The sequence below is a fragment of the Carettochelys insculpta genome, chromosome 1, assembly GCF_033958435.1.
Source record: "Carettochelys insculpta isolate YL-2023 chromosome 1, ASM3395843v1, whole genome shotgun sequence".
In the NCBI taxonomy this organism is placed as follows: domain Eukaryota; kingdom Metazoa; phylum Chordata; order Testudines; family Carettochelyidae; genus Carettochelys; species Carettochelys insculpta.
The window spans coordinates 323,568,043-323,584,506 of record NC_134137.1 but is presented as its reverse complement, the minus strand read 5'-3'; the positions used below and the strand labels follow the sequence as shown (position 1 = coordinate 323,584,506).

At 46.2% G+C, this 16,464-nt stretch overlaps 1 protein-coding gene across 3 annotated transcripts in view; it reads right to left on the bottom strand.

Moving 5' to 3' along the window:
• Positions 1–16,464, bottom strand: part of GXYLT1 (glucoside xylosyltransferase 1) — a 57,670-nt gene that overhangs the window by 16,269 nt on the left and 24,937 nt on the right. For all 3 annotated transcript variants that reach the window (XM_074984075.1, XM_074984076.1, XM_074984077.1), the window contains 3 exons: positions 7,410–7,584; positions 1,379–1,504; positions 697–948 (listed from right to left, as the gene is read on the bottom strand). In XM_074984075.1, the coding sequence (XP_074840176.1) occupies positions 697–948; positions 1,379–1,504; positions 7,410–7,584 (553 nt within the window). The remainder of the gene's footprint in view (positions 1–696; positions 949–1,378; positions 1,505–7,409; positions 7,585–16,464) is intronic.

Sequence of the window (16,464 nt, the reverse complement as noted above, 5' to 3'; positions counted from 1 at the left end):
CATGCAGCACTTTAAAGACTAACAAAATAATTTATTAGGTGATGAGCTTTCATGGGACAGATCTGAAGAAGCAGGTCTGTCCCACAAAAATTCATCACCAAATAAATTGTTCCGTTAGCCTTTAAAGTGCTATGTGACTACTTTTTTGTTTTGACAGAATACAGACTAACACGGCTATCTCTTTGTCACCATGCTTTAGTAAGTAATCTCGTAGCACCACCTCCTGGTCATAGTATCATGTATACTCACCGAAAGGCTCAAAATATTCCACTTGCCGTTAATTTTGCCAAATACAACAAAAACTGTACAACTCATATGCATTTACTCAACAAGACAAATATATTGAGAAATACAGTTAAAAAAATGTCTGCTGACAAATGCATCTTTTTGACAAGCACGGGAATTACTAACACGTAAACATTTTTCCAGAAGTCAGGAAACCGAGCAAACATGTTTTTAGGTAAAACTCACAAATTCAATAAATTTTAAAAATGGCCCTGGCAACTAAATATGAACACATCAACTTCTTAAACAAAATTTATTTGCATACAATATTTTAATCCAAGAAACAGGGAGAAGTACACTGGAAAAGAGCATTACTTTTCAAAATTGATGTTCACTGTCTGAAACTATTTCTCAGAACAATTTGAACGAAAAAGATGAATGCTGACAAATCAACCAAAGCAGCATACGTACCTTGAAATACTTTCTTCTTATCCGTGTCATATTCATTAGCATTACTCCAGAATTTATTCCAGTTACTCCATAATATGGGTGTCTAGCAAAGCGATTATACCAGCCAATACGAGGTTCCTCGTGTTCTGGTGCCATTGCAGCAATTTGTGTGGAATTAAATTTTTTCAGAAAAGACCAAATATCGTCAACAGGTCTCAAAAACAGGATGTCAGTATCAACATATAGTAATGAATCCACGTCTTTGAGGATTAACTGTGAAAGAAAGAAGTTAAAACCACACTGCAGGTGATCCATTAAGTTATTTTGCTTATTTAAGCTTACTGTGCCAAAAAAAGGTAGTAAGTTATTTGGAAAATATTCACTATCGCTCACCCCCTGCCTTTGAGTAATTTAGTTTATTTTTTATGAGCCAATGAATTCACTTAAGACAGTTTACAAATGCGCAAATTCTCATCTATAATAAGAACAAAAAGAAGTTGAAACTTGATTCAGAACAGTTTGCAACTGAAATTTTTTTTAAAGATTGCTGTTAAGGAAAATATGTGATTGGTTTGTAAAATGTGACAAAAATGACTTTTGGCTGAAACAGTTCAGCCAAAAGTTTAGGTAAATACAAAGACAAACCATGAAGAAATCATGAAAAAAACCTGTTAAAAAAGGTACTATTATTAAATTAACTTACTGGCAAGAATAGTCTTTGTGAAGCACAAGGTTTAAACAGTTTCTTCCATTCTGCTGCACTCTCAGTCGGAAATGTTATTGGGTATATGGTATAATTAAATTTTCTTTGATATGGCAAAGCATTGAGCTAGATAAAGAAAGGACACAAAACTGTTTAAGCTTAATTTTATAAGAGAATAATGCATTATAGGAAGAACTGACCATTTGGACTAATATTGTCATTGAAGATATTGCAGAAATATGTATTGATCTAAAACTGATTTCACTAATTTTCTCCTTCCCCTCCCAAATTGTATTTTAAACTATAAACAAAAAGGTATAATATTGTTCGTATGTGTTTAATGTCACCAAAATTCTTTAAAATGAGAGCAAATCAAAGATGGAATAATACAAAAGTAGACAGCCAACGTGTTAAGCAAACTGCTGATTTTACAGGGGAACCACTAAAATCAAAACTGGTACATAAACAGAGTCACAATGGTTTACCATCAAACAATCTTATGTAATTTAAAGTAACCACTTTTAATGCAAAAATAACCAAACCCACCATAACTGTGCATCAATTAACACAATTCCTTCCTCGGATTATCGGTATGTTTCTATTTTCTATTCAGCAGCTGGCACTTGCCAAGAAGGGACATAATTCAACTGATTATTTTCACCACTGCCATTATTCCAATCTGCAAAGACAATGCCATGCTGAGAGCTGATGGGAGTGCCAGGTCAAAAAGAACTGCTTCAGATTTTCTGCTGAAGACAAGCTGTTCCTTAGCTGTTTTGAAAGCACACAGCTGGATGGTAAACTGAGAAGAAAGCTTGTTTTGATTTAAAATAAACTCATGCTGGCAGAACAGGATCGCTACAGTTTATACAGTGAAGAGGTGGTTACTCACTGGCCGTGCCTACACTCGCCCCAAACTTCGAAATGGCCACGCAAATGGCCATTTCGAAGTTTACGAAGGAAGTGCTGAAATGCACATTCAGCGCTTCATTCGCATGCGGGCGGCCGCAGCGCTTTGAAATTGACGGGGCTCCTTTTTGAAAGGACCTCGCCTACTTCGAAGTCTCCTTATTCCCATCTGCTCATGGGAATAAGGGGACTTCGAAGTAGGCGGGGTCCTTTCGAAAAGGAGCCCCGTAGGGACGAACCACGTCAATTTCGAAGCGCCGCGGCCGCCCGCATGCTAATCAAGCGCTGAATATGCTAATGAAGCACTGAATATGCATGTCAGTGCTTCATTAGTAAACTTCAAAGTGGCCATTTCGAAGTTTGGGGCTAGTGTAGACGTAGCCACTGTGTGCAGAAATGGGAAGAGACATGTGACCCCTCCCCCATGGGTGTGCCACTGCATATGCACATAGAGCTACAATTGAAGATTTATGGTATCAGTACCCATTTGGCCTGTGCGTGAGCTCCAGACACCATCATGCTCTGTACTGAGGATATAAAGGACTGCATGGGCTCCTTTCTCTACCCAAACTTCCATGAGACGGAACTCAAAGCAGAGTAGCAGGAAGCGAGGTAGTGGAGCACCCAAAGGTGAATACATCTTGAAAAACTCCAGTTATGCACAGAGTGCATAACCTCTTCTTTAAGTAGAGCTGCTATGGGTGCTTCACTTCAGATGATTTCCAAACAGCATATCCAGAGGAAGGAGGGATCTTCAGAATACAATTAAATACTGAAGACAGAATGGTATTTTCAACTTCATCATCTGATTAGGAAGTGTGAACCAACACATGGGCTACGTCTACACTAGCCAAAAACTTTGAAATGGCCATGCAAATGGCCATTTCGAATTTTACTAATGAAGCACTGAAATACATATTCAGTGCCTCATTAGAATGCTGGCAGCTGAGGCACTTCGAAATTGACATGGCTTGCCACTGCGCAGCTCGTCCAGACGGGGCTCCTTTTCGAAAGGACCCCGGCAACTTCGAAGTCTCCTTATTCCTATCTGCTTATAGCCATTTTGAAGTTTTTGGCTAGTGTAGACATGGCCATACCGTTTGAAGAAATATGTACTGAGGACCAAGAATGCAGCTTTGCAAATTCCAACAACTGGAAATATTTTTCACTAATACCACCCCTAAGCAGATTGGAACTTTGTATAATGGGGTGGTATGCTAGAAGGACTTTGAACGTTGGCAACCTTATAAAGAAGAGACAATACACTCAGAGATCCACCTACAGAGAGTCTTCAAATGTAGACGATTTATCCTTTCAACCTGTATTCAAATAAAAAAGCATGGGAGACTAATAGTTTGGTTCTGTACAGAGAGGACAGCACTCTCCAGATATCTAAGGTACGTAATGCAACCTTCTCCCTGTTCTGGTGTGGCTTTGGGAGGGAAAAAGAGAGAGAGAGAATATGAATAACCATGTGAATTGAGAAGATACTTGACGCAGAATTTATGGTAGTTGAAATCCATTTTTCCCTAAAAAAATAACAAAAGTAAGATCTGCTACTGAAGCCCCCATTTATCTGACACTTCACACAGAGATGATAGCCTCCAAGAAAGCCATATTCACAGACAGGTGAAGTAGAGAACACACAGATGTTCAAAAAGGTGGACACAAGATGAGATTTAACTTAGCAGACGTCTGGGCTGTCAAATCTGTGGAAAAAGATTCATCGACCCCTTGATGAACCTTGCTGTTGTAGAGCGGGTAAACATTCAGAATACCTCTACAGGTGAATAAAAGGCTGTGATGACTGCCAAGCAAATCCAAATGGAACACATAGAAAGACTGACTTAAAAACTTTCAACAGATCAATATTTTCAGGTATGTATCTGTCAAGGGACTTGACCGTGGCCCTGGAATCTTTCAAAATAAGAGAAATTCAAGCATGAATGTGATGAAAAGTTTAAGTCATCAAAAAGGAGGTCTTTAACAGCATTTTGGTTCTCCCTAGGTAAACTAGAGAGCTGTAATTAGGTTCAATGCATGACAAACAGAAGTAGAGATGGAATGGTTTGACTGCATCTAAGGAGGCTTGCAGTGAGGGTCCTCGTTAAGAGCATAGCTCCATTATGACTGCCGTGGACTGTTTATGATATTCTTTGGGAATGTGTTCAGTAAAATTATGAAATGTATCTTCACTGATGTAGTTGTATTTTGCCCTTAGGTCTTAATAATTTACTTTCTAAAAATGCAGGGTTGTGAAATAACAGCTTGGTCTTAATTGTAGAATGTAGACTTCAAATGATGTCTTTCACATTCTTTGATAGCCTCACAACTAAAGAATTTGGTGATGGGTGGCAGAAAAATAACTCAGGTTTTTTCAACAGGAGGTACTTCTTATTAGGCAATTTGCATGTAAGCAATTTGGTGGAAGAATCCAGTAAGGTTTTATTAATTGGTAGAGCTACTCAGAGGCTGTAATATGTCTGCAAGTTTATCTTGCAACTTCTGGACCTCCTCTAACAGAATCTGTAATGAATCAGCAATTCATTTAATCTGTTCCAGAAACTCTGAAAATTATCAGAAGGAGGCATTACAACATCATATGATGATAATGAAATACTAGTTTGTGGTATAATATTGGTTTATCCACTGCAGCTTCTCTCTCCTCCACAGACTCCTCCTAAGTTTTGGGCTGTTGAAGAGGCAGCAAAGGAGCAGGTGAATGTCCCATTCATGCTCTCCTGAGGAAGAGCTAGGAGGCCTTGAGCTTGGGACTCATGGGTGATTGATGTGGGCTATACAGGGAGCACATCGAGCACTGGTTATGTCAGTACAAGGGAACAAAATAGTTTTTCCTTGGAACTTCTTTCTGAAGGAAGGTGGCTGGGGAGATGTCCCATTCATAGCAAAAAGAAGATCCCTGCACAAAGATGTGAAAACTGAAGAATCATCTTTGAACACAGTCTAGTGGCAAGGTGGACAGAGAAGGTGAAAACAGCTGTCTGCCCAACCTGATCAGTTCCAGAAACCTAGGAAATGTAAGAGAAAGATAAGGCTTTGCTGACCCAAGATATTTTGATGTTGATCATAATTTCATACTCATTAATAAAGTAGACACTGGATTGTGTTAAAGAATCCCTAGAGAAGCTGAATTCCTGTGGTATCAGGTGTACGTGAACTGAAACTCTGCTGTGATCGACAATGGTAATGAGAGACCTCACTGCTTCAGTGATCTCATTTTAGAAGACGCTGACTGCTTCAGTGGCATACATCTCTTGGATGACACTGGTATTGGGGACACCCACTTCTGGTACATCAGTCTGGTTACCAAACACTCAAGAATCAGTATGTAGCACTGACCTTTCTGAAGGCCACTGTTTGGGGTCTCTACTAGAGCAATCCTACTCAGGTAATACCTTGGTCACTTTCAGCACCAAGGTCTCTCTGACACTGTGGCATGTTTTTAAGAACAAAAGTCTTAAAATACTGCAAATAGAGAAGCTTGGCACCTCACAAGGACTCCCCCAGGAATGGAATTCTCTAGAACGGCCTGTCTCTGAAGTGACCAGTTTCTATTCGAAGGGGCTCTGTTATGAGAGTTAGACCTCTCTACCTTTTTGTAGCTTTCTTCTCCCCCGAGAATCTCTGTAACCAGGATGCAGAAGTTGATGTGGCTCTAAAGATATGTCAACACTGTCAAAAGGCAAAAAAAAAAAAAAAAAAAGATCTGGCAGCTGCGGACATGGAGGATTTAAGGGAAATAAACTTGGAAGGAATTGGGGAATAGGTGTCCAAGAACGATCAGTAATTCTGTAGCACAGACATCTTAAAAAGAGGGTCTGGATTGCTATGAAAACAGATTAAGTTAAAAGAACAAACACACCTGATAGAAGACCTGCAGAAATGCCTCCATATGGGGAAAAAGTGTGGGTCCCAGAGGGGAACTGGACTTTGAGTCCAAAACAGTTGAAAATTTCTCTGAGGGAGAGGGAACCAAAGACTGAACAAGAAACCAATAGTTCAAAGGTGAATTAAACTTGATCTGGGAACCACAATAATGATAGGGATTACAGAAGAGTTAAGCAACCCGAACAAAACAAAGAGCGTAACCCTTGGCCTGAGGTAGAAGATGAAGCACTGTTGCAAAGAAACAGCCTGCCACAATGCAGTTGTGAATCCTGTCCCACTGTGAGGACACTTCTTACTCATTCTACTCACTTTTACATAATCTTTGATGGCCATCCTTCAGTAGCCCTACAAAAGGAAGAGGGAATAGACACAGGAAGGGCTCATCTCCATGAGCCCCCTCCTTCGAAGGGAGCATGCAAATCAGCCCGACTGGAGAATAGCAATGAGGTGCTGAGCTACATATGCAGCACCTCATTAGCATAATTCGCGCTGTGCGAACTTTGAAGTGCAGCATAGCCGCAGGGGCTTCGAAGTACCCGCGCAACTTCAAAGTTCCCTTACTCCCAAAATGTTCCCTTACTGCTAAAATGGCACACAGGTACTTCGAAGCACTTGTGGCTACACTGCTTGCCGCCACTTCAAAGTTCGCAACTTTGAAGTTCGGGCAGTGAGAATTATGCTAGTGAGGTCCTGCATATGCAGCACAGCACCCCATTGCTATTCTCCGATCTGGCTCATTGACATGCCCCCTTTGAAGGGGGGTGCTAGTGTAGACAAACCCCAAAAGAAGTTTTACTGTTTCTGTGCAAAGTTGCTGAGAAACACTAAAAAAAAGATGTCTGTCAGACAACAACAAAGCAGGACAGTTTTACAGAATTTCCTTCCCCAGTGCTAAAGACACATCTGGATGAATTACTGCTTGGCAAGGAGGATTCCCTAAATCCCACATCCAAGAATATCAGGCTCTGGAACGCCACCCATGCTGACTTTCCCACCCACCGTGAAGTGGGCAGGAGACGCACTTTGCAGCTGAAAAAAGGGAAAAGTAACTAAGTGTACTCAATAATGAAGCAGTGAAGTGGGGCCTGAAGTGTTGCACATACCACCCATCCTCAAACGAACAGTACAACACCAAGAAGTAGATATCTAAGAGAAAGTCACACATACCTTCACTAAGCTACAAATTGATTCAGTGCATGACTTGGATACTTACTATGGCTGCGAAGCTGTTGTGCAGTTGTTCCTCTGCAAAAATATGAAATTGTAAAGGTCGGATGCTGAAAATAATGGCTGATTTCAACATTGTAACAGTCTCCTCTACCCTTTCCCCACAGGCAACCACTGCTAGATGCATCTTCTCGGCAAGATGAGTTTTCATAAAACCATATCTAATGGAAAATAGTAAAAACACACCCAGTCATTTTCCAAGAACAAGTATAAAAAAATTATGCCATTTTATGTGGATAATGTCATGAACAAAAGAGCCTTCCTCTAAACTGAAGTAAAAATGGGATTTTGTTTAACAAAAGGTAACTTAAAACAGGAAAGAAAATAGTATTGACTGAGTTATGGTTTTGTTTAGATTATAGCTTAGCTTGATCTAGCTTGATATTCACAAACTTTCACAGTCATGCAGATACAAAATGTTAGCAACACACACAAAAGGAAATATCCACATTATTGGAAACTTTACACTCAAATGCATTATCCCACTGTAAATTCACCTACTGAAGGATTCCATCAAAATAGTTACATGAAGAGAATACAATTACAGAATTGCAAGTATCATGAAGTCAAAAATGCCACAATTAACCTTAAGAGCATAATCTTAATCTTGTGCATTTGTTCTACAATAATGCTCTTAGTTATAGGCTCATTATAATCCTCTCTCACTGGATCCTGCCTAATTCAATGCAGAGGCTGGATAACATGCAGTAAATGAGGCAGGGTTCCAAAGACTGAATGAGGGCAAATGTTTATAAATGTTTAAAAACATTCATGTTCCACAAAGGAAAATTGCTGGATGATATAAGTAATTATACTGGGTACACATTTTTTTCTGCTCTAGTACATTACTTTCAATTAAATGTTGCACAACTGCCTCATTCAGTTTGCTGCATTAAACAAGTGTCTAACGGAAAAACACACACAGAATAAACTATAACATAATGCATATATACAAGTGGATAGAATTAACATTGGCATTTCCTAACTTGGTAACCTTGATTTAGAAAATGTCTAAAGATAGTATTTTTATAAGAAAGAAAAGGGCATTTGCGTTGCTAAAGATTTTATAGCTTGAAAGTGAACCGACAGAGCAGAGTGAGCTGAAATGCAAGGGAAGCAGACTAACAGGGGGGAAGGTATGTGAACTCAAGTAATCTTGCAGGAGAGAAGTGAGGGAATCAGAGAGACTGAATGACCGCAAGCAGTTCAGCGCACAGATCTTTTCAACCAGACCTATTCCATCTTTAGCTCTCCCCACTGCCACCTGGCACTCCACATTTTACTGAATTGCTTCTGTAGCCCACTCACTTACCCACTTCCACTCCTCTCCCCACCTTGCCTCCAAATTAAATCCATGAGCCTCAATGTTGTTCCCTCAATCCAAATCCTTGCTCTTCATCATGATCCTATACAACACTCAACCATTAAGAATTCACATAAGTTTGAAAGCTGAACGTGGCAGGGTAGTACAAGATGGGAGGGGAGAGTAAAGGGCCTGTGAAGTTGACCAAGCACTTTGAAGTACCGGCGGGTGAGCTGTGGCTAGACGTGAGCCAGCTCTTCAAAGCTGCCACAGGGGGAAATTTGCTTAATGAAGTGCTGCATATGCACCGCAGCACTTCATTAATAAACTCCCAACACCCTACTTACCATCCTCCCTTCGAAGTAGGGGGGTAGTGTAGACACAGCCATAAAGTCCTAAGCTCTCCTGAAAATAAATTTGAGAGACTTCCTCAAAGTGTTCACTTTTCAATGGGACAAAATTAACAAAGTTTATATAGGCTTTAATGAACTTGTGAAAATCCAGACAAATTTATCCCATATGTCATTTAAGCTTGCAAACACAAGCATTAAGTTTTAAGTGCATTGGTTTCACACCAATTTGTTTCTGGAGTTTTCTTTTTTTAAAAGGAATGTCCTATCCAACATATAAGGAAACCTGTTTTGTTCAGACAATAGTTATCGTAAGGATGTTCCAAACTTTATTTTTGAATCAAGTATTTTAAACTATTTCTCTCCACTAGACATTACCCATTGTAACTAGCTCCATAGATGTGTCATAATATGGAGGGTGTCCACTGCAGTAACAAGATGGCTAGCAGGCATTTTCACAAAATAATGGGTGTAGTGTATGTCCTAGACCAAGGGCGGGCATTAATTTTTGATGAAGTGGCCACTCCAAGAATTTGGAAAGTGATCAAAGGCCACACTCTCACATGATATTAATAAAGGAGGTGCCAGATCTGAGATGCAGACTGGGGGGTAGAAGGTTGCAGGCAGGGAGGGACTCAGGTGCCAAAGGCAGGCTCTGGTCAGGAGACTTTGCTGGCTGGGAGTCACCGAGCTAGCAGCCCAGATGATTTCTCAGTCAGGCTCCCGGCCTGGCCATGAGCCTCTGAATAGCTCCAAGCCTGAGAGGAGAAGGAAGGGTCAGGTGTATGCTGCCTGTGTCAAAAAAAAAAGGCAGCACCTACGGGCCAGAAAGCAGCCAATGAGACTGCTGGGGGCGGGGGCAGCAAGTGAAGCCTTTTTCCCCTTCTCCTGGGCTCCCAACTGTTCAAAGACAAACAGCCCTCTGAAGCTGCTTTTCTCAGCAGTGTGTGGGGGCAGGGCAGGCAGGTCGCCTGCCTGATGCTCCCCACTGCATCCAAGGGCCAGATCCAGTGGCTTGATGGGTTGTATTTTGCCCAGCCCTCTCCTAGACATACCGAGATGGCCCATTAGATAATGCTGCCAACTTTGTCTGCGTCATTTTTTCTAAATTTCTGGTTTATTCCAATACATACCTGTACCTTCAGCCTGACAAAATAATTCACCCTTTCAGAACATGGTATCTTATTAAACAAGTTAGGCATAGTATTCACCACATTAGTATACATTATATATGGGGGTGTTAGGAAGTCATGTACATTGAATACATATGCTCTTTCCACAACTCTGCTCATCCATATCTGGCATCCCCCAACTCTGCGCAAAGTTGAAGTCAGTGTTGGCACTACAGAATAAGAAATTTGTTTAAGGTGCATGAATACTTTGTTCCACGAACAACGATGACCAATATATGCTGGGATACTGTATACATCAATATGTATTAGTCACACCACATATATTAATACACAGTGTGCCTAATGCATCAAACATTCTTAATAACGAACTACAAGGCTGCAAGCACTTGGATACACTTTTAATCAATAAATACATTCTACAAACAGTGTTTCACATATCAAAAACTGTATTGCTCCTCCAAGTCCATATTCTTTTCTCCAGCATCCTACCTTCTCCCATAAGAGGGAATAGCGTCCTATAGGTGCTTTACAGTATAAGGATCCAGGGCCCTGTCTACACTAGCACTTACTTTTGAAATATATTTAGGCTGTGTCTACACTAGCCCAAAACTTCAAAATGGACATTCAAAATTGACACAGCTCACCGCCCCGCGGCTTATCCAGACGGGGCTCCTTTTTGAAAGGACCCTGGCCTACTGCTAGGCTTGTGATGCATCCTGCTACTCGGGGACAGGGGCCACCACCTGGCCCCACTAACAAAAGCGCCTTCGCCTCGTGGGCCCAAGGAGGCGGCCCCACCTACCCACCTGCTGGATATTGCAGGTCCAGAGCTGGAGCCCAAGAGTGAGCCTCAGGAGGTGCCAGGAACCACTGCAGGCAGAGGACCCTGCGCCCACCCCCACCAGACAGGCACAAAACCCGAGGCCCAGAAGGACAATGGGTTCTCAAGTGATGGGACCCTCATCATCATGCTCCCCTCCAAGCCATCCAGCCGGACCCCCTCCATACAGGCCTCCCCCGAGCTCCAAGAGGGACATGTGGGTAGGTTCCATGTGTTTTGGGCGCCATAGTATGTGGGGAGAGGGCACCCACCTCTTCCACAGCTGGCAGCAGGCAATTCACATGGACAGCAGCTCTAGTCGGGACACTCCCCAAACAGCTGCACTCCACAGGCCCCAGCAGGGGCCATGCACGGCACTTAGCACCTGCCCCTGTGGACAGGCCATGCACCCTGGGGGGCAGGCGGGGCGACTGCTGCCTGCGTGTGCCCCATGCCCATGAGGACCCCTAGTACCCTGGATCCCACAGGGCCCCCATGGCAACCAACAGGTGGAGTTGAGGGGTAAAGGGGGGCTCAGCCCCTGGGGCCAGGGCATAGTACTTATAGCCTGTCCCTCTGTCTCCTTAGCTCCACTGTTTGAGGCCATGGAACCCTCACCAGGAGGCAAGGGGGCTGGAACTACACCCCAGCCACCACCTACGTGGGCCACCACTGGGCAGTACAGCAACCTTACTGTGAGGAGCGGGAGGATGCTGCCAATGCTGTCCACACTGCTGCCTTATGGGACATGACCACTGTCACACAGGAGTGGTGGTGATAGAGCATGTGGCCTGGGATCAGGTGGCAGCCAGCCTGGACACGCTCACCCAGGCTGTGACCGCCTGACTGCCCAGGCTCCTAGTCCCTCAGTAGCCAGTCCCATAGCCTCCCTCCCTCCAGTTCCCTCTGAAGTCCCCCCTGCAGTCCAAGGCTTTGCAGCCCTGCTTCTGGCCAATCTCACCCCAGCCTCCCAGCTAGCACTAGCCCAGTTGTTCACAGTCAGTGCCACTCAGGGTGAGCCAGCCCCCGCTTCTCCTCCCAGCCCTCCCTCTCTCCCCATGGCTCCCCATAAGTCTGAGCCCGCAGGACCCATCCTGCACCCTTATCTCCCCCTACTCCTGGCCCTGTCCCAGCCCTGAGAGGAACCCGGACCTGGGGCACTAGGGGCTCCTGCTGCTGGTGCAGGTCCCAGCCCTCGACCCTGCTGAAGTAGTATGACTCCGCACCCCCTGGACCACTTCCAAGTTACATTGTCCCCACCCACTATGCCAGGACCCTGTTGTATATAATCTCCCACCCAAGTCCTCCTTGTAAATAGCTACAAAACCCATCCTCTCTCAATTTGTAATTGTTTGAGAACAGTTCAATAAATAGTTTATTTGCCACCACTACCGTGTCCCTGGTGAGGGGGCAGTAGGGTACGGGGGTACAGGAGGGGGTTTGTGGCAGAGGAGCAGTGAGTAGCAGGTATGCAGAAGGAGGGATGTAGTTGTGGGTACATGAGGAGGGTGTCACAGGGGCCTCCCAGGTGAAGGCCTCCTGCAGGGCCTCTTTAACCCGCACCCCATCCTGCTATGCCTGGGTGCATGGGGCAGTAGCCTGCTGCTTGAAGTCCTGCCCAGCCTCAGCAGTCTAGCCCTGTATGCAGGGCTCATGCTTCGCCTTCACAATATTGCAGAGGGTGCACCACCCTCCCACCAACGCCAGCCCATGCAGAGACAACCTCCAGCCTCGTGAGGAGGTAGCAAAAATGCCCTCTGAGACAGCCAAATTCCCACTTGACCGTGTTGCAAGACCGGCTGAGGTGCTTGTTAAAATGTCCTGGGTGGGCTTGGCATGTCCCGGGTAGGTCCGCATGAGCCACAGGTGCAGGGGGTATGCAGCAGCAGCCACGATGCAGGGGGACATGGTGGTGGCCCCAATCTGGAGCTCTCGTGGGGGGGAGGGGGTGTACATCCCCTCCTGCACACTGCAGCCAAGCCAGGAGTTCCAAAAGAGGCAGGTGTCATGAGCTCACCCAGGCCAGCCCCTGCACATGTCCAAGAACTGTCCCTTGGCATCTACGAGGGCCTATAGCACCACGGAATGGTACCCTTTGTGGTTTATGAAGGTGCCTACACTGTGGTCTGGGGCCCAGATGGTGACATGGAGCCCATCCAGACCCCCAAACAGCTGGGGAAGCCCAGTTCCTGGAACCCTGCGAGGGCAGACTCCCCCACACTGATGACCCAGCAAAGTAGGATGTGGTTGATCACCCGGACAACTTCTATGGGGTGGAAAGACAACGGGTCCTTTAGTGTGTGGTGGGGTGCTGCACAGGACCCCATCCTCTCCCCTACACATTGGACCTCGTCCTTTTCCCTGCCACCTTGTCCCCAGGGCCCCATCCCCAGGGTTCCCCCTACGCCCGGGTACCCATGGGTCCCCCCTCTCTGTGGCCATGCCTACCTCGAACTGGTGGCTGACTGACCGGTGGCTGTCTGGGGGTGGCCAACTTCCATATTGCGAAGGCAACTCTCTTTTCCACGGGCAGTGTGGGCCACTTCTGTGAGCGGTGGTGCTGGAGGGCTGGGGCAAGCCAGTGACACAGCTCCAGGAACATCCTCTTGCTCATTCAGAAGTTCCAGAGCCACTGGTCATCATCCCAATCCTCCACCACCAGCCGGTCCCACCCCTCGCTGCTGACGGGTTAGCCCCACAGGCACCAGAAGATCTGGTGCAGGGGGGCCAGCATCACCCCCTGAGGGCCACCTGTACTGGGGCAGCCATCAGGGTGGCCCCCTGGAGCAGGCTTGTCATCAGGGCACTGATCAGGATTCACAGTGTGCCCCAAAGTGCCTCCTCCACTTGCTTGGGGTCTGCAGTGCTCTGGGTGGCAAGCCACACCCTGGCATGTGCAGGCATACGGAGGCATGGAGGGGCCCTTTAAGGGAGCGGTGGGCTGCAGCCCGAGGAAGGGCTTGACCACCATGCGACCCCATCTGCATCACTTCCAGGCCCTTTATTCTGAAAGGGTGCCGTGGGCAGTGTGGACACTCCCTTTTGAAAGATGGGGACCAGTCTTTTGAAAGCACAGCTCACGATCTTGTTCTGTTTTTTGCTGTGTGGACACACGCTTTCAAAATGCTGCCTTTTGAAAGTTAGCATTTTGAAATCGCGCTGTAGTGTAGCCACAGCCTATGTGAAAACAAATCAGGAATCTGAGCAGTATGGAGGTTTTACATATTTGCAAAATATTTGCAATTCAGAGATAGGGAGTCTATCTATGGTTATAAGTTCTGATCAATTAAAGTATGGTTTCACTATTATGTTTTTTAATAAGAGACTACTGGAGTGGCCCAGTGCCTATGTACGTATATTTGATCAGCTACAAAACTTGGAACAAGCTATACCAAATCAAATTATGGGACTATCCCAAGACAAACCTTTTGACTAGAAGTAGATGGATTAAAAATAACTTTGCAGACCTGCATTTTAGGATATAATCCTGGAAACACTCCAGATCCCAAAAAGCCTGGCCCATTTTTTGTCCCGGCAATTAGCAGGGTCTCCCACATCCTGTCTAATGTAATCCAAATAGACAAAAATTTTGGTTATGTTTATATTTTAAACAAAAAAAACCCCACACTTGGCACATGTAAGAAAATAGGTAGAATGTAAAAACATATTTATATACTGATTAATAAAAATGCACGCACATAAAAACAGTAACATATTTCAACAATTTTAGTGAGATGGATGAGACTAAGACCCAGAAGCTGAACGTAATGAAATTTCACTTGCTCCAAGGGGCCCATCCTCACTTTGCTCACCCCTGCTCTAGTCTATAGCACTGCTTATAACCAGTTTGCTGAGATGAAAGAGAACACTGCCTCCAGTGACAGAAGACTGGCGCAGCAACTCACTTAACTCAGCAGCTAAAGAACAGGTCATGTTTCATAGAAGAAACCACAGACAAGCTTGTAAAGATTTAACTTTTCAGAAACCTTTGATTAATTCCCAACAGACAGAAGATATGCTTCCCTCTTTTTCCCCCCGCCTAACCCCACATTTCCTCTCCTTTCCCTCCCCCTCTTATCTTTTGGGTCTAACTGCTCTCCCTGGCTTGTGGTGGTGGTGGTGAGGGGAGGATTTTTTCAACCAAATACAGTAATCCCTCAAGGTATGTGAGGGCTGCGTTCCATGCAGACCTCACGTACCCTGAATTTCGCATAAGTCAGGGAGGGCTTGCGGGGGATGGGTTGGGGCCATGGGAGGGGGCAGAGAGGTTTGGGACAAAGGGGTGGTGGGAGGGTTCAGTTGATCTGGGGCTTGCAAGGGGTTGGGGGAGGGGTTAAGCCCGACCAGGCAATTGGAGCCAGGACTGTGGGGGTGGTGGGTAGGGTAGGTGGGTTGGAGCTGGAGCCCTGCATGCCAGGGGTTGGGAGCCCCAGGCATAGGTTGAAGCCGGAGCCCGGCATGCCAGTGAGTGTGAGCTGGGGCTGTGGGGGATTGGGGGAGGGGGTTGAACAGCATGAACCAGGGTGGGGGAGTTAGCTGGTGGGGGGTAGAGCCTCACGTGGCTGCAGCAGCTGACAGCTGGAGCCCCACACGTGCTGGGGACAGGGGCGGGTTGAGCCAGGCGGAGGGGGGATAGAACGGGGTGAACCAGAGTGGGGGTGGGTTGACCTGGCAGGGGGGATAGAGCCCCTGCGCACGCCAGTGGCGGCTGACAGCCAGAGCCCCAAGCGCGGGGGGGGAGGAGTTGAGCCGGGCAGGGGGGTGGAACAGGGGGTGCACCAGGATGGGGTGGTTGAGTAGAAGGGGGTTGGAGCCCTGCAAGGGACTGGAAGCTGAAGCAGCAGGCATGGACTGAAGTTGGAGCCCATGCATGGGGGGGGTCAGCTGGGGCTGCAGGGGAGTTGAGCCAGGCTGGGGAAGGGTTGAACAGGGTTGCACTAGGGCAGGGTGCTTGAGTTGGGGGCAGGTTGGAGCCCTGTGCATGCTGAGCCTGCTGTGCAGTGGGGGGTAATCTGGGGCCACACAGGGGTTGGGAGGGTTGGGTCTGGGTCCATGCAGGTTGTGACATGGGGATTGGAGGCAAGTCTGCAACTGTTGGAGGGGAGCTCTAGGCATGCGGCTGGAGCCCCCTGCTGGGGGAGATGAGGTGGGGCCACAGGGGAAGGGGAGCTGGGGGGGGGGGCAGGGCTGAGCCAGCAGGGGTTTAAACGGGGGTGAACCGGCGTGGCTGTCAAGCAGTGCTGCTTTGGGAAGCAGGGGGAAAGGGGCTTTAGCCCTCCTGGCTGTCCGCAGGGACAGGCAGCTAGGCAAGCTAAAAGCCATCCCCCTGCCTTCCCAGAGTGGTGCCTAGAGCCGCTCTGGGAAGTAGGGGAAGGGGCTCTTAGCCTGCATAACTGCCTGCACCTGCAGGAAGCTGGGCAGGCTGAGAGCCCAGC